The sequence below is a fragment of the Aquarana catesbeiana genome, linkage group LG03, assembly GCF_042186555.1.
Source record: "Aquarana catesbeiana isolate 2022-GZ linkage group LG03, ASM4218655v1, whole genome shotgun sequence".
In the NCBI taxonomy this organism is placed as follows: domain Eukaryota; kingdom Metazoa; phylum Chordata; class Amphibia; order Anura; family Ranidae; genus Aquarana; species Aquarana catesbeiana.
Window position 1 is genome coordinate 14,049,790 of NC_133326.1, and position 24,872 is coordinate 14,074,661.

The following is a 24,872-nucleotide window of genomic DNA, read 5'->3' on the forward strand; positions in this document are numbered from 1 at the left end:
CGTTCATACAGACCATGGCGGTGAGTGCATTACTTATTATTGTACTCACTAATTCTAGGTCTTTCTGAAGCTCTCCACAAGTGGTCCTTGGCTCTTGGACAACTCTTCTGATAATTCTTTTCACTCCTCTGTCAGAAATCTTGTGAGGAGCACACCTGGTCGTGGCTGGTTTATGGTGAAGTGATCTTCTTCCCATTTCTGGAATATGGCCCCAACAGTGCTCACTGGAACCAATGCCATCAGGGTGTTTTGCATCAATAAGATTGCGAAGGCCTTGAGAGAGCTCTTTGCTTTTCTTGTGTGACACCTTAGTAATGAGACACCTTTTTATAGGCCAGGGATATGCATCTAGAGGACGTCCAGCTGTTGCAGAACTACAAGTCCCATGAGGCATAGCAAGACTCTGACAGCCACAAGCATGACACCCAGAGGCAGAGGCATGATGGGACTTGTAGTTTTGCAACAGCTGGAGGTCCGATAATTGCATATCCCTGTTATAGGTCATCAGTTGAGACTGAACCAGCTGATATTAATTTGGACTGACAAGGGGCAGGATGGCTTTCTAATTACAGATAGATTCCAGCTGGTGTCTTGGCTTCCCATGCCTTTTTGCACCTCCCTTTCTTCATGTGTTCAATACTTTTTTCCCTGTGTCCTCCCATTTTATTACACAGAACTTCATACCTGAATGTATTCGTTTTGGTGTCTTTGTGTATATGGATTGTACGGGTTGTTACCGACATGTGGGGAACACTTCATGTCAATAGAACCTTAACAAATATATTTACCTAGAAAACTGGTGACATGTTCAATACTTATTTTACCCGCTGTATTTTTCTTTTTTTTTTTTTTTTTTTTATAAATTAACCACTTCAGCCCCAGAATATTTGGCTTGCTGAATGACCGGGCCATTTTTTGGGATTCGGCACTGCGCCGCTTTAACTGACAATTGCGCGGTCGTGCGACGTTGTACCCCAAACAAAATTGACGTCCTTTTTTTTTTCCCCACAAATAGAGATTTCTTTTGGTGGTATTTGATCACCTCTGTGGTTTTTTATTTTTTGCGATATAAACAAAAAAAAGCGACAAATTTTGAAAAAAAAAAAAAAAAAGCAATATTTATTAGTTTTGGCTATAATAAATATTAGGGCTGCGCATCTTCCCTGGTCTCACGATTCGATTATCTGGTCAACGATTTGATTCGATTCCACGATGCATCACGATTACCGACGAGCTCCCACTTCCGCTTGGGCCGCCTAGGCAGCCCTTCCACCCTGCAATCTTCTGGGACACATCACAGTTCCCAAAAGATTGCCCGGCTATGCAGGACAGCGCAGTGAGACATGCGCACCGGATGCCCACAGTAGTATTGCCAGCGCTGTGGACAGGCGGGGGAGAGAAGGGAGGGTTTGGGTGGCCACGTCGCTGGATTGTGGGACAGGTGAGTGTCTTTATTAAAAGTCAGAAGATGCACTTTTTTTGTAGCTGCTGACTTCTAATAAACAAAAAACTGACTGGAACTCCGCTTTGAATTAAAAATAACCTCACTCCCTAAAAAGTGCACTAATCCGGTGCACTACAAGGTACAGAGATTCACACACACGGCTGCTTGGAGGTCAGAAGGGATTAGAATCCACAGATGACAAACAGCCCTGTGAAGTTCCCTGTACTGTCTCTGTGCTGACCAGTGGCAGCTGGTGCTCAAAATTTTTTTGGGGGGGCGCAAACAAACTGTAAAATACTGAACCTCCCCCATCAAATGCAGCCTTCACTGTGCCCGTCAAACGCAGCCACCTGTGCCCAAACGCTGCCCCCTGTGCCCGTCAAACGCTGCCCCCTGTGCCCGTCAAACGCAGCCCCCTGTGCCCAAACGCAGCCACCTGTGCCCAAACGCAGCCACTTGTGCCCAAACGCAGCCACCTGTGCCCAAACGCAGCCACCTGTGCCCAAACGCAGCCACCTGTGCCCAAACGCAGCCACCTGTGCCCAAACGCAGCCACCTGTGCCCAAACGCAGCCACCTGTGCCCGTCAAACGCAGCCACCTGTGCCCGTCAAACGCAGCCACCTGTGCCCGTCAAACGCAGCCACCTGTGCCCAAACGCAGCCACCTGTGCCCAAACGCAGCCACCTGTGCCCAAACGCAGCCACTTGTGCCCAAACGCAGCCACCTGTGCCCAAACGCAGCCACTTGTGCCCAAACGCAGCCACCTGTGCCCAAACGCAGCCACTTGTGCCCAAACGCAGCCACCTGTGCCCAAACGCAGCCACCTGTGCCAAACGCAGCCACTTGTGCCCAAACGCAGCCACCTGTGCCCATTAAATGCAGCCACTTGTGCCCAAACGCAGCCACCTGTGCCCAAACGCAGCCACCTGTGCCCATTAAATGCAGCCATCACTAACCCCCCCCACAATTACTTTCTTTTAATTAATGTTATATTACAATAGATGCTGTGCCCCCGCTGTATGTGCTTTTAAAATACAATGTCAGCTCATACCGAATTTCGCCATAGTAGTACGATCATGTGACTCCCGGGCCCGTCCCGTCCAGCCCCTCCGCTCTCCTCTCCCGTGTCTCCCGAGTCCTGACGTCAGCGGGGAATTCTCAGTCCCGCCCGCTGACAATAGTTATCGTGTCAGAAGAGAGGCGGGACTGAGAAATCCCTGCTGACGTCAGGACTCAGGAGAGGGAAGAGGAGAGCGGAGAGGGGCGGGACGGGCCCGGGAGTCACATGATTGTACTACTACGGCGAAATACGGTATAGAGCGACATTGTTTTTTTAAAAAGCACATACAGCAGGGGGCACAGCATCTATTGTAATACAACATTAATTAAAATAAAGTCATTTAAAAATACACTTGGAGCGCTTTCCCGGGAGGGGCGGGGCTAGTAATGACGTCACCGGACACATCGATTTTCCGGTCCTTATGCATCGATGCCGCATCGGGGACACCCGAATGCAACGATTAATTTCAGCACCCCTAATAAATATCCCCCAAAAATGATATAAAAAAAACTAATTTTTTACCTGTTTAGGGCGATATATATTCTTCTACATATTTTTGGTAAAAAATAAATATCGCAATAAGCGTTTATTGATTGGTTTGCGCAAAAGTTATAGCGTCTACAAAACAGGGGATAGATTTATGGCATTTTTATTTATTTATTTGTTTGTTTTATTAGTAATGGCGGGATCTGCGATTTTTATCAGGACTGCGACATTATGGCGGACACCTTTGACACTATTTTGGGACCATTGTCATTTATACAGCGATCAGTGCTATAAAAATGCACTGATTACTGTGTAAATGGCACTGGCAGGGAAGAGGTTAAACACTAGGGGCCAATGAAGGGGTTAAGTGTGTCCTAGGGAGTGATTCTAACTGTGGGGGAGGGGAGGTACCACTGACATGACAGCGATCACCGCTCCCGATGACAGGGAGCAGATCTGTCATGTCACTAGGCAGAACGGAGAAATACCTTGTTTACATAGTCATCTCCCCGTTCTTACGCACCACACTGCAATCGCGGTCGCCAGAGAACATCGAGTTCCCGGGCACGCTCCTGCAGTGGGCGCATGCCCGAAAGGCGGCAAATTTAAAAGGGACGTACCTGTACGCCCATTTGCCTGCGCCATTCTGCCGACGTACATCTGTGTGGGCCGGCCGGCCGGTCGGCAAGCAGTTAAAGTGTTTTATTTTTTTTTTAAATTGCAACACCCGCCATTTTATTCTCAAGGGCCTCTGCTTAAAAAAAAATAAAGATTTTATATATTATATATATATATATATATATATATATACACTTACAACCCCCAAATAATAAATATATTTATGGGTTCCAAGTATTTTTTTTCTAGCAAAAAATATTCTGATTTAAACTTGTAAACAACAAATGTCAGAAAAAAAGGCCTGGTCCTTAAGTGGTTAATTTAAAAAAGAAAAAAAAAAGGAAATGTAAACAGGAAATGGTGGTAACCCATAGCAACCAAAAAGTCAGATAAAGTTGTGATTGGTTGCTATGGATACCACAGAATGAAGAAGGGACATTCTCCTCCGGTGTATCCTATGAGGTGACACTCACCCGCTGAGGAAGGAGAAGAGCTCACTGGCCGCCCCGTGCCGGTCCCTCCACATCCTCCCCTCCTCCTCCTTCTCCGCCATCCGAACTGCGCGCGCTAGCCCCGTCACCCCCGGGGGTCACCGCCCCGGAAGTACTGCCGCACTCCCTACTACTGGAAACCTATGAAACGTATCAAAATCAGCTTAAAAACTCAAAACATCCACCGAAACAAAGACTAGAATGCACAGCTCGCTGGATTTTACTGATTTAAAGCGTTTGTAGATTTATATTAACGTCACTTCCGGGTCTCTCCGCCCCCGGAAGTACCTCCGTTCTCCCTACTACTGGAAACCCATAAAATACATCAAAACAGCTTAAAAACCAAACAAATCCGCACAAACAGAGACACTATAACATTCTTCTGTTTATTTAACTGATTTGAAGTGATCTGTAGATTCTCGTAGACGTCACTTCCTGCCCTGTCATCAACGCCGGATCCCTCCGCGACACAGAAAATAGTCCTCGGGCTCGGGTTTGGTGATGACTGAGATTATATTTTAGCCCGACGGTTACAAACCCTGGTGTGGGGGGAGAGTGGGGGGCGCGGGCGGTATATATGGCCCGGTAATGAGCGGGGGGTAGCGGGGCCCTCGGTGCCGGTGAGGCGTCGGGTGTGTAGTGCGCAGGCGCGGCCCCCTTTTTTTTTTTCCTCTCAGGCGGAGGGGGATATAGCGCCGCGTTGCCGAGGCTCCTCCCTTTTTCTCTCTGTGGCCGCCATCGAGCAGCAGCCCTGAGCCCGGCCGTCAGCATGGTGAGGAGCGCGGGGGACCCGGTGTACCGGGAGGGTGGAGATGAGGGGTTACCGGGGAGGAGGGTGAGGGGAACTTTCTATGTCCGGTCCCCGGATATCGCCCGGTACTGAGCGGGGAGGACCAGGCCGGAGACACCGCGTGTGACCGGCTGTCTGCCATGAGGCCTCCCCCCTCCTCCATACTCCGTGTCACCCTCGCCGCATAGACTCCACACTGACTCCCATAGACTGAGAATACGCTCCTACTCCATGCGGCCTCACCCCATACACATAGGCCGCAATCCTACCCCATGCAGATTTATACTCTGGCTGGGAACACATTCATCCTCCATGTTGATGCAGAGACTCTGACCACATTCATCCTCCATGCTGCCTTCTTCATAGACTGACACCGCACATACTCCATGCATCTTCTCCCTAAACACTGATAGAGGATGCATGCATACTCCATGCTGCTCCCCCCCCCCATATATAGTAACATTGCATGCACTCTGTGATGCTGTACCTATAGTCACACCGGATGCATTCATTCCTGTACACCAAGGATCTCCAGACTACGCCACTCCAGCTGTTGCGGAACTACACGTCCCATGAGGCATTGTAAAACTCTGACATTCACAGACATGACTGGGCATGATGGGAATTGTAGTTCCTGAACACCTGGAGGGCCGTGGTTTGAAGACAGTCTTTAGGTGTATGGGTCCTGGGGGTGCGCCCTGATCTATAGTACTTCACCCCCCCCCCCCCCATAGACAATGCCCTGATGTCGTCTGATCATTAAAACGGAGGTCCGCCCTAAAAATAAAAATGTACATTAAAATGCTCCTAAAAATCCAAAAAAAATTACTTGCCAGAAATGGCTGTTGCTAGGCAGATCATCCTAATCTGCCACTTCCTACTCGGCGGTGATCTTCATTCTTATTCTCCTCCTCGCGTTGTCTTCTGGGGAATGGGGGCGCGCTGTGTTCTGGGGAATGGGGGCGCGCTGTGTTCTGGGAGCTGTGTGTGTCCCAGAACACAGCGGCACATTCACGACTGCGCAGTAGGAAACGGGCAGTGAAGTCGCAAGGCTCCACTGCCTGTCTCCCTTCATTCGAATGGCGGCGCCGGGACCCGATGGACGGATCGACCTGGGGGGGGGGGGGGGGGGGGAGACCGACCGACATACATCGCAGGAACCCTGCACAGGTAAGTGAGCTTATTAAAAGTCAGCAGCTACAGTGTTTGTAGTTGCTGACTTAATTATTATTTTTTCAGCTGGACCTCCTTAATTCTTAAGTAGAATTAAGGCTACTTTCACACTGGAGGGTTTTTGTTTTTTTTTTTTTCTCTTCAGGCGCTAAAAAAATAGCGCCTGTAAGGCTTCATGTACATGGGGGCATTTTTACAACCTCTCCTGAACGATTTAACTTGACAGATAGATACCCCACATTTAAAATGTCAGTTTAGCCCCGTTTGCTTTTTAGAAACGTCTCAAAAATAGCCAAAAAAATGAAAAACTCCTGTAAACGAAACGGGGCTGAACGCGAGTTACCGCGTTTAGCTTCGGCGTCTGAACTCATTTTTTTTTTTTTTGCCTTAAAAAAAAAAGCCTTTAAATGCAACTGCCTTAAACGACCCTGTGTACATGTACACATAAGATAATATTGGGTGAGTTCAGGGGGCAGCTGAAAAGCACCCAACTGCCTCTGAATGTCCATTTAGCAGTGGCCGTGTACATGAGGCCTTAAGCGCCTGGGAAAAAAAAAAAAGCCTCGTGTGAAAGCCCAAGTGCTTTCACACTGGTGGGGAGAGAGAGTCCTCCAAGCAGCTTCTTTGGGGTGTTAGGGGAGCCGCAACACTCCTAAATCGCCCCCTGCCCATTGAAATCAACGGCCAGCGCTGCCGAAGCGGCTCTATTAAAGCCGAGTTCCACCCATATAAGTGTCAGCAGCTCCAAAAAAAAGTGTAGCTGCTCACTTTTAATAATCGGACACTCGTCTGTCCTACAGTCCAGCGATGTGGGCGAACGAAGCCGTGCCGGCTTTTCTGACTGTGGGCACCCCGGCTGTGTGCTGTGATTGGCCAGGCAATCTTCTGGGGCCTGTAACGTGTTCCAGAAGATGGGAGGGAGGGGAGGACTTCTTTCCGGCGCCGTGGAGCCCCGGGAGAAAGTGGTAGCCGGGTGCCTTTAAAAAGATGGTATCCGCAGTGTTTACATCTGCATGAGAGGGAAGTGACGTCATGATGTTGCCTCTGGCCATTCAGGGTCATAGAGATGGCTGGGGACCCATCCGGTCCTCGTCCAGCTCTATGGTAAACCACTGCCAACTCAGATCTCCGGCTTCCTGATCACACGAGCGACCCTGGATAGGCACTGGGGGGAGGGGGGGGCGGTGTCCCCTCCTACTACCTGTAAAACCAAACCAGCGGCTAAGTAGTTATTAGGATGGTTGAAGACAGCGACAGCTCACATAGACACAGGAGCTGGGAGGGTGGTAACAGTGGATGGTGGAGGGACGTAAACAGACCAGTGTCAGGTCTCAGCAGCCATGATAAACTGTGGTCAGTTTACAGGCGGGGGGGGTGGGGGGGCAGAGCCAGGCAGGATCAGCCAGGTTTTTTTTTTTTTTTTTACAGCTTAGAGGGACAGGTTAGATAGCGCTATGCTTTTTAACCTGCTTTAAGGGAACAGGATTTATTTTTGGTTACCAACACTTAGGACACTTGCTTACCTGTCCAGGGATCCAGCGTTGTCCTCACCTGAGCCGATTTTTCAATGGGCTTCCGGTGAGGGTCGCCGGAATCTTGACTAAGAAAAACTGCCAGGGAAGCCTTACAGCTTCACAGCCGGCTCCCCACTGCGCATGCTTGAGCCTTGCTGCGATTCCTGTATGTTCCTGCAGTCTTCTGGGGCCTGTGATGTGTCCCAGATGACTGCAGGGGGCCAAACTTCGCTCAGATCTGACCGGAAGTGCGGGATGGTACCTGTCAAAACCATAAATAAGCGGAGCTTCACCCCATTCGGCTTTAGTGATCCCCATGACACCTACAGGAAATCCCCCCCCCCCCCCCTTCTGGCACCTATGGCAAACTAAACTTTTCGTACGACTGCTGTCGAGTGCCCATATAGGAAGTGAGGGCGCTATACATACAACAATGTAACACGAATGTTACTTTATCAACACAATCAGATTGACAGATTTGTATACAGTCGTCCTGTGTTGTCATATGAAATGAAGTCCTAGAGAACTCCACCTATAGGGTAAGCACCCACCTCCTGTACACATCCTCAGCGTCTGATTGGCTCCCAGGAATGAGTGACATGTCTACATTCTTTATAAGGATACATTGTATCGCTGAGCATTGCTCTGCAGTAAAAACTGACTTCTCCACATCCAGAGTTCATCCTGATGTCATCTTTGTACACATTTTGTGTTTTCTCTCCCCTCCAATGCAATGATGGTGTAATTTGCGCCTTACCTGGTATTCAGTGACAGTTGCCTACTGTCATTATGCTGATACTGAGGGCTGACGATAATCGAGTCTGAGCATTGTGTGTGTTCTCAATGTGAAGTGTGTTTTTTGTTATGAACATGTATATGACCACTTGTTTTATTTCTCCCCTCCCCCCTCCCAGGCCTGCGCTCGTCCTTTGATCACGGTCTACTCCGAAAAGGGGGAAACGTCAGGCAAAAATGTGACTATGCCCGCGGTGTTCAAGGCTCCTATACGTCCAGATATAGTCAACTTTGTTCACACCAACCTGCGCAAGAACAGCAGGCAGCCGTTTTCAGTGAGCGAGCTTGCTGGTACGTAATCTGACGGGGGGTGGGGGGGGGGTGTAGACTTTAAATGGAATCGGTTTAGACCGTTTCTTGCATATAAAGTGGTTGTAAAACCTTTTCCCAGTGTAGTGACTGGCCTCTAGTGATAAACGGATGAAACAAAGACTGCATAAAGTTGTACCAGATTATCTATAGCAGGGATATGCAATTAGCGGACCTCCAGCTGTTGCAAAACTACAAGTCCCATCATGCCTCTGCCTCTGGGTGTCATGCTTGTGGCTGTCAGTCTTGCTATGCCTCATGGGAGTTGTAGTTCTGCAACTGCTGGAGGTCCGCTAATTGCATATCCCTGATCTATAGCATTCTTTCCCTACATCTGTTCAAAGTGCAGAATTTTCACAGGATTTCTCAGCTCTGAAAAGCAAGGGGGCCGGGGAGCTGAAGTTGTATCAGTGAGGAAGGCTCAGCTGATTGGTGGGAAGGGACACACGCATTGTAAAGCTGATAGTTACCAGCATGACTTCCAAAGGCAGAGGCATGATGGGACTTGTAGTTTGGCAGCAGCTGGAGGGCCGCAGGTTGAGCACCCATGCACTATAGAGCAATAATTGCAGTCTGTGCCTTTTTAGTAGGGCTGAGAGATTTTCTTTAAAAAAAACTCGCTTCACGATTCGAATCAAGTTTTTAGGCGGGGCCTAGTCCGCGGCGTCCGGCCTCGCGGACTAGGCCGAAGCCGCGGCCTTGCCTAAAAACTCCTGCCCGCAGCCCCTCAAAACCGGCGCGGTGAAGAAAAAAATATCGATTTGCTTAAAGTTTGAATCGATTTGACCTCTCAACTCTATTCAAGATTTGAATTGTGTTTTTTTGTTATTCCCCCAGCCCTACTTTTTAGTAAATCAACCTCATTGTTTCCTTAATGAATGCAAAGCCTTCTCTGATTGTATGAGGTGGAGATCGTTGTCACCACCCCGTCTCTGTATTTTGCTTTTCTGCCCGTGAAGTCAGCATGGTCTTCCTCGCACCTGATTCTTTGCTGGGCTTCTGATCCTTTGCACCACCTTGCACTTTGGGGCTGGCCCATTTAGTGTCTACAGGGGTTGCCAGTAGATTATATATGGGGTCCCTGTTGCTTCTGAGGTAGTGAGCTCCACAGCACCAAAAGTATAAAGGGGGCTTTAGAATTCTTTCAATTGATGTGGCCGAGGTAGCTCCACTCCCAGGTTTAGCTGCTAAGTAGATAGTCTGGGATTGGAGTACACACTGGTGGTTGAGGGATGGTAAAAACAGGCAGTTGATCTTGTTTTTCACAACTTAACCCACCTACTTCCCAACACTTACATGGCTGTCAGAGGGGCGAGTTCCCATTGCTATGGGAACAGTACTTTGTTGCAATTCCTACCCATCGTGCTGCGTTTGAAAGGCAACAACGCCAGTCACTTGCCCTTTGAAGTTAGTGGGACTGCACCACAACCACATGTTAAACATGGCTATGAAGTTTGCAACAAGGCAGTTCAATGTTAGGCAAAATACCCAAAACATAGGGTTACACCGACACCATTTTTATTTATTTTTTTATTTTAACTGACGTGTACCATTACTTGCGGTCAAGTACCCGCCAGTATTGATACCTTTGTGGTGCGATTTGAGCCCATACAAAATGAATGGGCTCAAATTGCACTGCAAATGCAGGCGGTTTGAAAAGGAATGCGGTGCGATTCCTGTCCATATAGTATGTGGTTTCCCACACCGCTTCTGTGTGAACTTGGGCTGAAGTCTCTATGACAATCCTGGGTTCACACAAAATGGATGGGGGAAACCGCATGCTATTCGGACAGGAATCTCACCACAGTCTTCAAATCGCATGTGATTCTTTGAAGTGTGATTTGAGCCCATTTACTTTTGTATAGGCTAAAGTTAAACCGCAAAGGTATCTGTTTCAGGTATCGGAGAATATGAATGAGTGCAAATGCTTGGTATCGGTGGAACCCTACAAAAAAAACATGCATGAGGGGGGAAGTATTGCTTGCTCGGCACCTGTAAGCCGGCTGTCAACCAAAGTCTGAAGAGTAGTTATCACAAATCGCTTTTCAGTGTGGTAAAGTCTGCCCAAGTACCTTGTAGTTCAGATCAGCAAGCACCTATTGAGCTGTATTTAAAGTGATTGTAGCGTTTTTTTTTTTTTTTTTTTTTTTTAAAGTTATACTTGGCTACTCTGTGAAATGGTTTTGCACAGAGCAGCCCTGATCCTCCTCTTCTCAAGTCCCTCTTTGTTGCCCCTGGCCCCTCCCTCCTATCGAGTGCCCACTCAGCAGCTCTCTATGGGGGCACCTGAGCCGAGTCAGAGCTCCATGTATCCATTCTGAGCCTCGTCCCCTCTCCCCTGATTGACTGACTTTAACAACAGCTGGAGCCAATGGTGCCGCTCCTGTGTCTCCGCCAATCAGGAGTGTCCCGGATGGCTTAGATCAGGGGTCTCAAACTGGTGGCCCTCCAGCTGTTGCAAAACTACAAGTCCCATCAGGCATTGCAAGGCTGACAGCCCAGGAGACATTACAAGCATGACTCCCACAGGCAGGGGAATGATGGGACTTGTAGTTTCCCAACAGCTGGAGGGCTGCCGGTTTGAGACCCCTGGCTTAGATACTCATGGACATAGCTAGAGAGAGATGGGGCTCAGGTAAGTAATTTGGGGGGGGGGCTGCTACACTTTTTTTTTTTTTTTTTTTTTTTTTTTTTTTTAACTTCATAGAATGCATTAAAATAAACCTTCTGCCTTTACAACTCCTTTAACTTTTCTTGCGGAAATGTTTTCTTTCAACGTGATGAGCTTCACTTCATTGGTCCGTGTTTCTGAAACTAATGATTGTCAAGAAGTTCTGATGAAAACTTTTCAGACCGTTTAGAAGTTGAAATGCAATAAATATTTTACTTTGCTGATGGCGTTTTTTTTTTTTTTTCCCCTCATTTCCAGGTCACCAGACCAGTGCCGAATCATGGGGAACCGGAAGGGCTGTCGCCCGTATCCCCCGTGTACGCGGCGGTGGAACGCACCGTTCTGGCCAGGGTGCGTTTGGAAACGTATCCTTTCTAAAGAAATTTCAGAATTTTGCGGCTTGCTGTGATGTTGTAATTTGCGTCTTACTCCTCACTTAGCGACAGTTGCCTGCTGTCATAATGCTGGTGAAGGATGGCTGATGTAATCTTCATTTCTGAGCAAGATGACTTTTTTGGTAACATTTTGGAAAGTGGAAGTTTTCTTTTTCCCCTATTGATGTTACAAATTGTGTTCCTTAATAAGGATCTTTTAGATGTGTCGAGGAGGCCGTATGTTCGCCCCAACAAAGACCTGGAGACGCTGGCACCGCAGAGTCAATGTAACCCAGAAGCGATATGCTGTCTGCTCTGCACTGGCTGCTTCTGCCCTGCCTGCGCTCATCATGTCTAAAGGTAAGTGGTAAATGGATACTAGTGACAGTTCTCATTTCAGGTGTTTTCTATGTGGCTACATATGATGATTTCCACTTCTGGTCCGTGTTTATGAATCCTGTGATTTCTGTGGAAGTTCTGATGAGTCTCTATATTGTATAACATATCTGTAGCATGTCCAAAACATGTGTTCCTGTATAAGTGTTCAGATTACTCCCAGCATATAGCCAGGAAACGGCTAGCACAAGTCAGACAACCTTCACATGTTGGAGTAGGCTAGCTAAAGGAGAAGTTCCCCTTTCATAACATGTTGCACCTTGAATATGGGTGTAAACATTTTTTGAAAGGACTGCTTCCGACCCCCCCCCCCCCCCCCTCCGCTTTTACAGTTATTGGGGGATCTTCTCCCCCTGCTAGCTGTCGCAATCAATTAAAAAAATATATAAAAGCCTGTGCAAGGCTCCCTGACCCACCTCACCACGTCACTTATTCGGTGTTCTGTCAATGGGAAAACTGCAAATCCCAACAGCCTTAGCAGCATTGGTACCGTAGTGTATACGCTGCTGGTGTTCTGTGAAAGTAGCCAATTCGTCAGTCTCCAATTATTGCTGCTGGAGTCGCTGGAAGTGACTTGGATGGTGATTTTGGGGAGTTGTAGTTTTTGGCAGAACACTGGCCCTCTGCTCCCTCCTCACTGGCTTTGATTGACAGCAGTAGGAGCCAATGACTTTTGTTGCTGTCTTGGCCAGTGAGAGACCTGGGAGAGCTGCATCTCCCATGCAGGCTTGAGATGGGGCTCAGTAAGTATTTAAAGGGGGGGGGGGGGTGCTGTGGTTCAAGCAACACACAGAAGTGTTACCTTCATACATAGAATTCTTAAAGGTTAAAACTTTCAGCCTTCATAACCACTTTAAATTCTAACTCTTGGGGGGGAGAAAAAAAATTAGCCTCTACTTTGTCTCCAAACTGGTGCCCACTGGCCAGATCTGGCCCTTCCACTTGCCTCTTATCTGGCCCTTGGGGCACTTCTTTCCATGAACCTCAAAGATGGTGAACTAATTCTCCCACTGGCACCAATTATGGGGCACTCTTCCTCAGACACCAATATAATTTTTTTGTTCCTACCAATACCAGAGCATTTTCTACTCCAATGGCCCCCATAAGGTTTGAAGAGCATTAAATTGGCAGTTTTGATAGTTTGGAGACCCCTGGCCTAGGGGATGATAAATGGGGTGGCACGTGCCCTTTTCTCAGTCCCTTGGCAAGTGGTTTCTTTTTACTATGTAGTGCTCTGGTGTATATAGGTGGACCCTCGGCATCCTCTGTGTAGACCTGTTGGTCCTACATTGTACATGATGACAGAGCTGCAAACTGAGGACCAGTGTCATGTGAGGGGACAGCCTGCAGGATTGAGAAATAAAGTATATTCCCTTAGCAAAATGAGCAATTAATTTTGCATTGAGGGGTGGCTCCAGGTTTAAGTGGGCTCGAAGTCCACAATACGTGCCTCAGCTTCAATGGCCTGCAAGGCGGCTCCACACTGATTCTTTCTTCCCAGGTACCGGTGTTCAGCCACATTGATTGGCTAGCATTGGTGTGCGAAACTTCCAGACTGAAAAGCAGTGTCTGCTTGTGCTGTTTCCTACTCTATTCAACTAAAGTTTGGTTGTTTTTTTTTTTGGGCTTTACAGTACTTACATTTTTAAAGTTGTGAGTGCAGCTAATTTGAAGTCTTGTTCCCAGAAATTGTCAATGGTCTACACCATTACAATCTGCTGCTTGTTTTCACATACAGAAGCCTGTGACCTGTTGACTGATCGCACACAGGAACAGAAATCCATCCTGTTATATGGCAGATGTATTGACCCCATGGAAAGCGCTTTTTCTTTTAGGATTCTAGTGTTTATAAAAATACATAACGAAGTTCTTAGAATTTTATTCTGTAACCTATTGTGTTCCACATTTTGTTATTTTTAGGTCACCGCATTGAGGAGATCCCAGAAGTTCCATTGGTGGTTGAAGATAAAGTCGAAAGTTACAAGAAGACAAAGGAGGCCGTTCTGCTGCTGAAGAAGCTCAAAGCGTGGAATGACATCAAGAAGGTAAAAGGCTTATGGTAGTCTCTACGCTGGGGGGTATATATATATATATATATATATATATATATATATATATATATATATATATTCCCTATTTTATGAAAAAAATGTTACTGAAAATCATTTAAAAAAAAAATAAAATGAAAGCCATCAACCGCTTTCCCCCAAATAAAAGTTGTCTACCAAAAGATTGCTGCCCCACCTGCTAATTTTCATAAAATTGAAAATAAATGGAAAATTAAACTCAGTCGGTTTAGTCAAATGTTTCTTAAAAGAATACTTTTGCTGTGTTGCAATTGAAGGGATTTCTGGGGTGTGTGTATTTAAATATTTTACTTTAATATTTAGAAGCTGTATCTATCCTCACAATGTAATGTAGCAAGCTCCACTTGTAACACCCTAGTTCAGGGATAGGCAACCTCGGTCCTCCAGCTGTTTTGAAACTACAAGTCCTATGAGACATTGCAAGACCCCGACAATCACAGGCACGACTCGCAGAGACATGATGGGATTTGTAGTTTTACCACAGCTGGAGGGTCGAGGTTGCCTACCGCTGCCCTGGGTCATGTTGGATCTCAGGGTAGAATTACAAATCTTTGAACAGATGACGGGTCACCTGTGTATTTGAAGTGTGTATCAAGCAGTTTCCCTGGGGCTTAGTTGGGCACTGAAGGATTGTTGGCTGTAGCTATGATGAGTTCCACTTCTGGTCCGTGTTTCTGAACCTCTGTGATATTTGTGGAAGTCCTGAGCTACATTAAATTGCCTTGGATCCTTTACATAAATGTTTTGTGCACGTGATTTCAAAGTCAAGCTACCTGATGACTATTTCCCCCAAATTACTTTAGGGGAGAATCTTTAGAGGCGAAATATACTGCAGAATTGTGTCTGTAAAATGTTTTAGCCGCCAAAGCTAGATTTGACAATGGGCACAATTTTTAGTGCACCACCTTTTTGGTCTTAGCTGTTGCCTGGAGGTGTGTGTGTGTATAAATTTATAAAGCGCCGACAGTTTACTCAGCGCTTTACAACATTAGGGCAGACAATACAATTCAATACACACATACATATGTAAATGTGTGTGTGTGTAAATATATATATGTGTGTGTGTGTGTGTGTGTATGTGTGTATATATATATATATATATATATATATATATATATATATATATATATATATATATATATAATTATGTGTATTTTGCACCCAGTGGTGTGTGGGTTTTTTTTCTGCCCTAGGCAAGAATAAAATTGGGCACCGCGTGTACATGTGTAGTATGATTGCTGTGTCCCTTTTGCGCATGAGGACCGAGACTCTTTAAAAAAAATACAGGCACATCTCATAACATTACAATATCAAAGTTTTTTTTAATTTATTTCAGTAATTCAATTTACAAAGTGAAACTCATATTTTATATAGATGCGTCACACAGGGATATATTTCAAGCATTTCTTTTCATTTTGATTATGGCTTACAGCAAGTGAAAACACAATTCTGCATCTCAGAAAATTAGATTACAGAAGACCAATAAAGGAATTTTAATACAAACGCTGGTCTACTGTAAAGTATGTCCATGTATAGTATGTGCTCAATACTTGGTTGGGGGTTCTTTTGGACTTGATAAAACACAGAGGACCAACACCAGCTGATGACAGGGCTCCCAAATCATCAGACTGTGGAAACTTCACACTGGACCTCGTGCAGCTTGGATTCTGTGCCTCTCCACTCCTCCTCCAGACTCTGGGACCGCGATTTCCAAAAGAAATGCAACATTTTCCACAGTCTGATTTGGGGAGACGTCATCTGCTGGTGTTGGTCCACCGTGTTTTATCAAGTCCAAAGTCAGAGCAGCCCTCTAGCAGGAAATTCTAGAGCACCAGACCCAACAATGCAGATGATAATCAAAGCAACCTGGGCTTCCATAACACCTCAGCAGTGCCACAGGGTGATCACCTCCATGCCACGCCGCATTGATGCCGTAATTCATGCAAAAGGAGCCCCAACCAAGTACTGAGTGCATACTATGCTATACATGGACATTTCAGTAAGCCAACATTTTTTTTTTTATATATTTTTTTTTTTTTTTGTCTTCTGTAATCTTTTTTTTTTTTTTTTTTTTTTTTAGGATAATTTTTGGGTTTTCATTAGCTGTAAGCAATCAACATTTTAAATGCTTGAAATCGCTGTGTAACACAACACATCTATATAAAATAATTATACAGGATTTATATAGTGCCAACAGTTTGCGAAGTGCTTTACAATGCAGAGGGACAGCACAATTCCAATACAGTTCAAATATAGGAGGGCCCTGCTTGTGTAGCTTACATTCTAAAGGGAGGGGTTGGTGGTACAAAAGGTAATAGCTGCAGGGAATGATGGGGGGGGGGGGGGGGGGCTCTGGGACAGTTGTAAGGTGGGTGTGGGATAGGCTTCCCCGGAATAAGTGAGTTTTCAGGGATCTCCTAAAGGTGGGCAGGGACTGACCGGACATACTGGGGCAGGGAGTTCCAGAGGATGGGAGATGCTCTAGAGAAGTCCTGGAGGCGGGCATGAGAGAGCAGAAGTTCTTTGGAAGGAGGGGACAATTTGGGCGATATCTGCAGATGAGATGGTGATGTAGCTGGGGGCGATGTTGTGGATGACCTTGTATGTTGGGATTAGAATTTTGAATCTTTATACGGTGGGTTAGAGGAAGCCAGTGAAGGGATTGGCAGAGAGGAGCAGTCATCGATCGGTTAGTCAGGTGTATCAATCTAGTAACAGCATTCATAATAGACAATGGGGGAAAGGGTAGGCCATTGAGGGAGTTGCAGTAAAGGCGGAAAATAACCAAGGAGTGGATACGTTTTGTGGTGTCATTAGTCAGGAATGGGGAGAATTCTGGAGATGTTGCGGGGGTTAAGGTGGCAAGATTTAGCCAGTGATTGGATGTGAGGACTGAAGGGGAAGTCTGAATCAAGAATTACACCCAGCACCCTGGCGTGTGGAGGAACCAATGGTGGTGCCGTTGATCTTAATGGTGAAGTCGTGGGGCTGGTATCGGGGAGGAAGAGATGGTACAAGCTCAGTTTGAGAAAGTGGTGTGACATCCCATACTGATGTTGTTCAGTAAGTTTGTGATCCGTGAGGAGATCGAGGGGTTGAGTGTGATGAGAGATCGGCATAGAGGTGGTGTTGGAAGCCATGGGAGGTTATCAGCTGGCCCTGGGAAGAGGCATAGAGGGAGAATAGGAGGGACCCAAGGACAAAGCCTTTGGTTACCCCAAAAGGAAGAGGAGCAGGGTGAGTTGGTGTTGTTGACTTGGTGGTAAATGGCTATTTTTCCGCATTTTAGGTTCTGTGTGTTTTGGTTTCTTCAACATTAATGTTGTTAAGGTCTTGTTGCTTTTTGAGTCTGTTTGGTCAGGCAAGGGCCCCTGTGTGGCCAGTGATGCAGTCTGTTCTAAACTAGCCATTCTTTTTGTTTCAGGTCTATGCTTCCCAACGTATGCGTGCTGGTAAGGGTAAGATGAGAAACCGCCGTCGCATTCAACGCAAAGGACCTTGCGTCATCTACAATGAAGATAATGGCATCATTAAAGCCTTCAGAAACATCCCAGGTACGATCAGTTAAAACGGAAGCCATAATCTCCAGCTTCAGTAATTTTCCTAAATTTTTTATATTTGTGGAATACAGACTTGAATGAGCTTCCATATCGGTTTTTACCGTTTTAGGAATTGCGCTCCTTAATGTAAACAAACTGAATCTGTTAAGGCTGGCTCCCGGTGGTCACGTTGGACGGTTCTGCATCTGGACCGAAAGCGCCTTCCGCAAACTGGACGATCTTTATGGCACATGGCGCAAACCAGCCACCCTAAAGGCAAACTACAAGTATGTATGTCAGAACACTGGTGCATTCAAAGGTGGCTTCTACTGGAGTAGTGATGGTGAACCTTGGCACCCCGCATGTGTTGGAACTAAATTTCCCATGATGCTCAGCTACACTGCAGGGGCATCATGGGAAATGTAGTTTCCAAAACATCTGGGGTGCCAAGGTTTAACCATCGTACTAGAGCTGTATGTACCTATAGGTAAGTCTATAATGAATCTAGCCTATAGATAAAATTCAAGTATGGGAGTTTACTCCCACTTTAATTTCAGAGCTGTTAAAGAGATGTAACAAGATTTTAGGGGTTATTCACGCTAGGATCTGCATGTGAATCTTTCAGGAATGCTGGGCCATTTACATGCAGTTCTGTGCAATGCGTTTTCAGCCACATTCATTTTGAATGGGCTGAAATGGCACCGCAACAAAAGTAGTTGCATGCACTACTTTTGGACACACGAACTGGGTCTCGTGGTACTTTTTGTATTGTGCGATCTAGTACAGGCAAATCCATTGCATTTGGGGTGTCAAATTTGCACTGACACCCGCTGCAGATCATAAGTGCAGTGTGAGGAACTGGCACGGAACACGTGTTTCCCATGGCATTCCAGTGTGAGCGGGCCCTTAATGGTCTGTGTGGCCCTATACTTTTTTGCCTTGTTTTTAAAGATTGCAGTTGTGCATTCCTGCATTTTGATTTAAAAAAAAAAAAAAAAACTAAAGTTAAATTGAAAAAAATTAGTCAGCACTTATTCTCTAACGGAGAAATTGACATCAACCACCTGGATGTGCTGTCTGGCAGAAATGTATAAATCATAAGAGGCTAAACAGGATTATAAATCTTTTAAAGCCTACCTATGTTTAATGTCCCTTTTAACTACTTGCTGCCTGTAGGACATCCATGGATGACCTTGGATTTCAGTAGTTATACTGGAATGATGCCGGCACCCACAGGTATCATACTGGTGTGGATCTTTTCATCTAGCGATTTTCCCTTTGTAGCAGAAGTGATTTGAATGTCCAATCACAGCGGCAGAGGGTTGCTGGCGGTTTTAAAGCGGAGTTCTGCCAGATTTTATTTTTTTTTTTAAAGTCAGCAGCTACAAATACTGCAGCTGCTGACTTTTAAAACATGGATACTTACCTGTTCAGGGAGGCCCGCGATGTCGGCACCCAAAGCCGATCTGTCTCCCGGGTGGAGGCACCGCCATCTTCGGTAAGGGAATCAGGAAGTGAGTCGCGCTGAACCATTCCACTGGGCCCTGTCTCTTCTCCCAGAAGACAGCGGGGGGCGGTGGAGGAGGTGGATATGGTATAGATATGCGCGGATACTGCAGCTATCTATGCCCGGAAGTGGGAGCAAATACCTGGATTATACAGGTATCTGCTCCCCCCTGAAAGGTGCCAAATGTGACACCGGAGCGGAGGAAGATTCCGAAAAGCAGAAGTTCCATTTTTGGGTGGAACTCTGCTTTAAGAGCAAGACTGATGCAGCTATAATATGAGCAAATAGTAAATCCTTGATGGGGTGTATTTAAGTCCAGTTGTGATTTGTAGTATAGCAATAGCTGGAAGTAAAATCTGAATAGTAAAGGAGATTAGCAGGGGGCGCCAGCTAAGTGTAGCATAACTTACTATTACTACTTGGCTGGCGCCCCCTGCTTGTTAACGGCTAACCTGCGTAATTAAGGTGTGTAACTGGCTGTTTGCCTGGCGTTTTTTTTTTTTATTTTTAAGCACTGTTGGATTTTGAGCTGTAGACATGATGAGTTCCACTTCTGGTCCGTGTTTCTGAATCTCTGTGATATTTGTGGAAGTTCTGAGCTACAGTCGCCTTTAAATCCTTGCAAGAATTTTTTCACATTGAGTGTTTCTCTAGTTCTGACCTCCTGTATGTATTCTTCCTTCCACAGCCTCCCAATGCACAAAATGACAAACACAGATCTGAGCAGAATCTTGAAGAGTCCAGAGATCCAGAAGGCTCTGCGCGCTCCAATGTAAGTTGGTTTCATCTTTTTTTGCCCGTTTTTAGAACTGTTCAAACTCGCTCTTAATGATGAATTCCACTTCATGGTCCGTGTTTATGAAACTCTGTGACTTTAATTGAAGGTCTGATCCTAAACCAACTGCTTTGTTTTACTACATAAATATTTTAGGCACTGAAAATATTAAATGTGTGTTCATGTTTGGAAATTTCAGTAAGAAGGTGAAGCGCAGAGAACTCAAGAAGAACCCACTGAAGAACTTGAGAATCATGATGAGGCTGAATCCATATGCAAAGACTGCCAAACGCAACGCCATCCTGCGTCAGCAAGAGAATGTAAGTGCTGGGAAGATCTGCTAAAATGTGTGTGTGCTTGAAATGGCATCTGTTCTTAATCACCTCCTACCCGGCCACTGCACATAAATGGCTGGGTGGTCCTTTCCTCGTTCTGATTGGATGTTCAGGAACGTCCCTCAGAAAAGAGTGCTCATAGCGCAGCCACGAGGTGCGCTGCAGGCCGATCCTGTGATCATTATGATCACAGAATACAGCTGAGCAGAGATCGGGATATGGGCGCTGTGTCTGGTCGCGTGACTGGCTGTGTCTGGTCGCGTGACTGGCTGTGTCTGGTCGCGTGACTGGCTGTGTCTGGTCGCGTGACTGGCTGTGTCTGGTCGCGTGACTGGCTGTGTCTGGTCGCGTGACTGGCTGTGTCTGGTCGCGTGACTGGCTGTGTCTGGTCGCGTGACTGGCTGTGTCTGGTCGCGTGACTGGCTGTTTTGCTGTGTTGCCACTGAAGGGATTTCTGGGGTGTGTGTATTTAAATATTTTTAATATAATTTTACTTTAATACTTTCAAAGCTGTATCCTCACAAAGGAACGTAGCAAGTTCCACTTGCAACACCCTAGTTCAGGGGTGGGCAACCTCGGCCCTCCAGCTGTTTTGAAACTACAAGTCCCATGAGACCCTGCAAGACCCTGACAATTGCGACTCGCAGAGGCATGATGGGATTTATAGTTTCCTCACAGCTGGAGGGCTGAGGTTGTCTACCGCTGCCCTGGTTCATGTTGGCCCACAGGGTAGAATTACAAATGTTTGAACAGATGACGGGTCACCTGTGTATTTGAAGTGTGTATCCAGCTGTTTCCCTGGGGCTTAGTTGGGCTCTGATGGATTGTTGGCTGTAGCTATGATGAGTTCCACTTCTGGTCCGTGTTTCTGAACCTCTGTGATATTTGTGGAAGTTCTGAGCTACATTGAATTGCCTTGGATCCTTTACATAAATGTTTTGTGCACGTGATTTCAAAGTCAAGCTACGTGATGACTATTTCCCCCAAATTACTTTAGGGGAGAATCTTTAGAGGCGAAATATACTGCAGAATTGTGTCTGTAAAATCTTTTAGCCGCCAAAGCTGGTTTTGCTAGTTCATTGAACTTCTGGCCCATCATAAGTAATTCTTGGTGCACCACCTTTTTTGTCTTTAGCTGTTGCCTGGAGGTTTTATTATTTTTTTTATTTTCTGCCCTAGGCAGCAAAAAATACAGGTGCATCTCATAAAATTAGAATATCAAAAAGTTTAATTTCAGTAATTCAATTCACAAAGTCAAACTAATATTTTATATAGATGCGATACACACAGGGATATATTTCAAGCATTTCTTTTCATTTTGATTATGGTTTACAGCTGTGAAAACACAATTCAGTATCTCGGGAAAACTATATTACAGGAGACAAAGGAATTTTAATACAGAAATGTTGGCTTACTGAAAAGTATGTGCTCAATACTTGGTTGGGGTTTTTTTTTGTACTTGATAACACAGAGGACCAACACCAGCAGATGACACGGCTCCCCAAATCATCACTGACTCTGGAAACTTCACACTGGACCGCATGCAACTTGGATTCTGTGCCTCTCCACTCCTCCTCCAGACTCTGGGACCGCGATTTCCTAATGAAATGCAACATTTTCCACAGTCAGTGATGATTTGGGGAGCCATGTCATCTGCTGATGGTCCTGTGTTTTTATCAAGTCCAAATTTAGCGCAGACCTCTAGCAGGAAATTCTAGAGCACTTTGTTTCCCTCTACTGACCAGCCTAATGGAGATGCAGATTTCATTTTCCAGCAGGTCTTGGCACCTGCCCACACAGCCAATACCTGGTCACATGATCATGGTATCGCTGTGCTTGATTGGCCAGCAAACTCACCTGACCTAAACCCCATAGAGAATCTGTGGGGTATTGTCAAGAGGAAAAAGACACCAGACCCAACAATGCAGAGGAGCTGAAGGCTGCTGTGTGAGATATATATATATATATATATAATTTTTTTTTTTTTTTTCACATATTGTGCTAGTATGTACCTGCACATTAACACCTGTGCTGTGATGTCACTGATCCTGCATTTCCAGGGTACTTCCATCTTCGCTTGCTCCTTCTTGGTTCTCAATATTTGGCCACTTCAGTGGCTGGCTGCATTGTTTACTGAGCGTGTGCGCAGGAGCCACATCACAAAGGGTGCTGTAAATGTACACGAGCTCTGCATGCATAATCCAGTGTACATGACTGCTGCCAGGCAGGAGGAAACATTTATGCAAAAGTCTGATGGGGTCTCTTAAAACCGGTCACAAAACCCTTGCCAGCTCATTGTAGAACTTTGGCAATGCCAAAGCGGACTCCCAATGCGTGGGAGTGACCTTTTATATCAACCCGGCCAATAGAACTGGCTGGAGAATCGATAACCTGGCAGCCAGCCACTCATAGATGCCTGCAGCCAGAGAGCTGCTTCAGCACACCACATCGTTAGACTGAAGGAGTATAATTACATTTTACACTTTGGGTTAGAACCACCATTTTTCAAAAGATTTTCTACATGTATCAGGGCCATAAATATGAATTTGTCAGTTGCTCATTGGGTAAGGAGTTGTGATCTGGGTTAGGTTTATAGCAAATTTTACCCTTGTTCTATTTTAAATGTGTTTTTTATTTTTTTTCTTTACAGATTAAGACAAAACAAAAGAAGAGGGAGGCCGTAGCAGCCGCCAAGGCAGCACCTGCAGCAGCACCCGTGCCAGCGGCGAAGGCAACAACTGCTGCCCCCATGGCAGTGGCCAAGGCAGCAGCATCAAAGGCCAAGGCAGTAAAAGCCAAGGCAGCCAGGAAAACTTAAAGTGACTTAAAGAAGTTCAGCACTTTACATTTGTCACCAATAAAATACCATTTAATATGAACTGTTGGTGTTGAAAACATTTGTTATTAAAGTGTTGTATAGATCAGATTTTAAAATACTGGAACATATTTCAATATGCTCATTTGTAGCAAATTTCTCACATTTGCCTATTTATGGTGAAATGTTAAGTGGTTTCCAAGGTGATAGAGAGAGAGATTCTCTAAGTTGGAACAGTTACCTTTTTTTTTGTGTAGCTCCAGCCCAAAAAAAAACAATTTTTAAGTTTTTTGGATAGCATAGGGAAGGGTAAACGTCCCAATAACATTTGTTTTGCTGTCTGTGCCCCTGTTCAGAAGATTTCACCTCACTTTCTGTCCCAATGACAATTGAATTTCGAAAATTTTGGGTTGTTGTGGAAACGAGCCTTGGTGATGGCATCAGTGGAGGTACCTTTTTTCCCATAACTCTTACAGAAGTGTATTTCCCAATTCTACTAGGGGTAGATTTCCTCTCACTTCCTGTTGTCTACCTCCGTTTGTTAGTAGGCGTCGTTTGTAAGTCAGATGTTTGTAAATAGGGGACCGCCTATATACCGTATTTATCAGCGTATAACACGCACTTTTTTCCCCTTAAAATCAGGGAAAAGTCACAGGTGCGTGTTATACGCCGATCCCGAGCTGGCATATCTTCAAAATCGCCGACCGCGATTTGAAAATGGCGCCGCCGGGGCCGAAATACACAGAGCCCGTCCTCGGCTCTTTCCGGCGGCTCTCGTTCACTGTCGGCTCCACTCGTAGTCCCGAGCAGAGCTATCCGAACCTACTCGGCTAGGTTCGGATAGCTCCGCCCGGGACTACGAGTGGAGCCGAAAGTGAACGAGAGCCGCCGGAAAGAGCCGAGGACCAGCTCTGTGTATTTCAGCGCCATTTTCAAATCGCGGCCGACGATTTTGAAGACTGGATCGAAGGCTGCACTGGGCAAGGCTGCAATGATGGGCATTTAAATGTAAGTTTTTTTCCCTTCAACTTCCCTCCTAAAAGTTTTTTTTTCCTTTAAAATTCCCTCCTAAATTGGGGGTGCGTGTTATATGCCGATAAATACGGTATATTCAAAATGCTTAACCTATGCAGTCTTACCCGAAGGCCTCGATGCGCAAAAACAAAAGGACATTGACATTAAAAGGCCTTTTAAAAAAAAAAAACAATTCAGCATAGCAACATACAAAATAAAAGCCAGGGAGTCTGTCTATCACACCCCAATTAAAAATTAAGCGACTCCAAAAGCTTGTACAAAGTACGGATTTCAATTTCTTTCAAAATTTCAAAAAAAATCATTCTGAAGTCTGTTTCAGAGGCAAGGAGTTCCAAAATTCAGCTCCTTGTACTTCACTCATATCTCCCTCTGCATGTTTTCTTTTTTTAAATTTTTGCAGTCTTCAGTATGGCCAAGTTTGCCAATCTCAAGGAACGGGTAGGCACATACTTGACAAATTTTTCCTTCAGATACTCGGCCACATCCATGCAGTGCCTTATGGACAAGACATCCAGTTTTAAACTGAACCCATTATTTCAGACAGCCAATGCAGGGCTCTAAGGAATTGAATGATGTGGTCACAGCGACCAACACCTGCTGGTAGATGGTACCAAGCAGGCAAACCCAAATACAGGGCATTTACAGTAGTCCAATCGA

At 45.7% G+C, this 24,872-nt stretch overlaps 2 protein-coding genes and 8 non-coding genes across 10 annotated transcripts in view; 9 read left to right on the forward strand and 1 right to left on the reverse strand.

Annotated features, from left to right (window-relative positions):
• Nucleotides 1-4,188, reverse strand: part of ZWILCH (zwilch kinetochore protein) — a 109,433-nt gene extending 105,245 nt beyond the window's left edge. Inside the window, exon 1 of the mRNA XM_073618294.1 lies at nucleotides 4,083-4,188. Coding sequence (XP_073474395.1) covers nucleotides 4,083-4,162 — 80 coding nt within the window. The 5' untranslated portion in view covers nucleotides 4,163-4,188. The remainder of the gene's footprint in view (nucleotides 1-4,082) is intronic.
• A 535-nt stretch (nucleotides 4,189-4,723) lies between these two features.
• Nucleotides 4,724-23,244, forward strand: RPL4 (ribosomal protein L4). Its single transcript, XM_073618302.1, has 10 exons — nucleotides 4,724-4,872; nucleotides 8,492-8,663; nucleotides 11,611-11,717; nucleotides 11,948-12,086; nucleotides 14,043-14,167; nucleotides 17,634-17,763; nucleotides 17,879-18,035; nucleotides 19,944-20,027; nucleotides 20,230-20,350; nucleotides 23,016-23,244. The coding sequence occupies exons 1-10, from the start codon at nucleotides 4,870-4,872 to the stop codon at nucleotides 23,181-23,183; spliced, it is 1,206 nt and encodes a 401-aa protein (XP_073474403.1). The 5' UTR covers nucleotides 4,724-4,869; the 3' UTR covers nucleotides 23,184-23,244.
• Nucleotides 8,307-8,405, forward strand: LOC141135761 (small nucleolar RNA SNORD16). The gene has a single exon (XR_012243616.1). It is a non-coding gene; the product is annotated as a small nucleolar RNA SNORD16 (small nucleolar RNA).
• Nucleotides 11,454-11,523, forward strand: LOC141135745 (small nucleolar RNA SNORD18). Its single transcript, XR_012243603.1, has one exon. It is a non-coding gene; the product is annotated as a small nucleolar RNA SNORD18 (small nucleolar RNA).
• On the forward strand, nucleotides 11,754-11,855 carry LOC141135763 (small nucleolar RNA SNORD16). Its single transcript, XR_012243617.1, has one exon. It is a non-coding gene; the product is annotated as a small nucleolar RNA SNORD16 (small nucleolar RNA).
• On the forward strand, nucleotides 12,143-12,211 carry LOC141135744 (small nucleolar RNA SNORD18). Its single transcript, XR_012243602.1, has one exon. It is a non-coding gene; the product is annotated as a small nucleolar RNA SNORD18 (small nucleolar RNA).
• On the forward strand, nucleotides 14,850-14,919 carry LOC141135742 (small nucleolar RNA SNORD18). The gene has a single exon (XR_012243600.1). It is a non-coding gene; the product is annotated as a small nucleolar RNA SNORD18 (small nucleolar RNA).
• Nucleotides 19,788-19,857, forward strand: LOC141135743 (small nucleolar RNA SNORD18). Its single transcript, XR_012243601.1, has one exon. It is a non-coding gene; the product is annotated as a small nucleolar RNA SNORD18 (small nucleolar RNA).
• On the forward strand, nucleotides 20,079-20,149 carry LOC141135746 (small nucleolar RNA SNORD18). The gene has a single exon (XR_012243604.1). It is a non-coding gene; the product is annotated as a small nucleolar RNA SNORD18 (small nucleolar RNA).
• Nucleotides 21,200-21,269, forward strand: LOC141135741 (small nucleolar RNA SNORD18). The gene has a single exon (XR_012243599.1). It is a non-coding gene; the product is annotated as a small nucleolar RNA SNORD18 (small nucleolar RNA).
• Nucleotides 23,245-24,872: the final 1,628 nt, after the last annotated feature.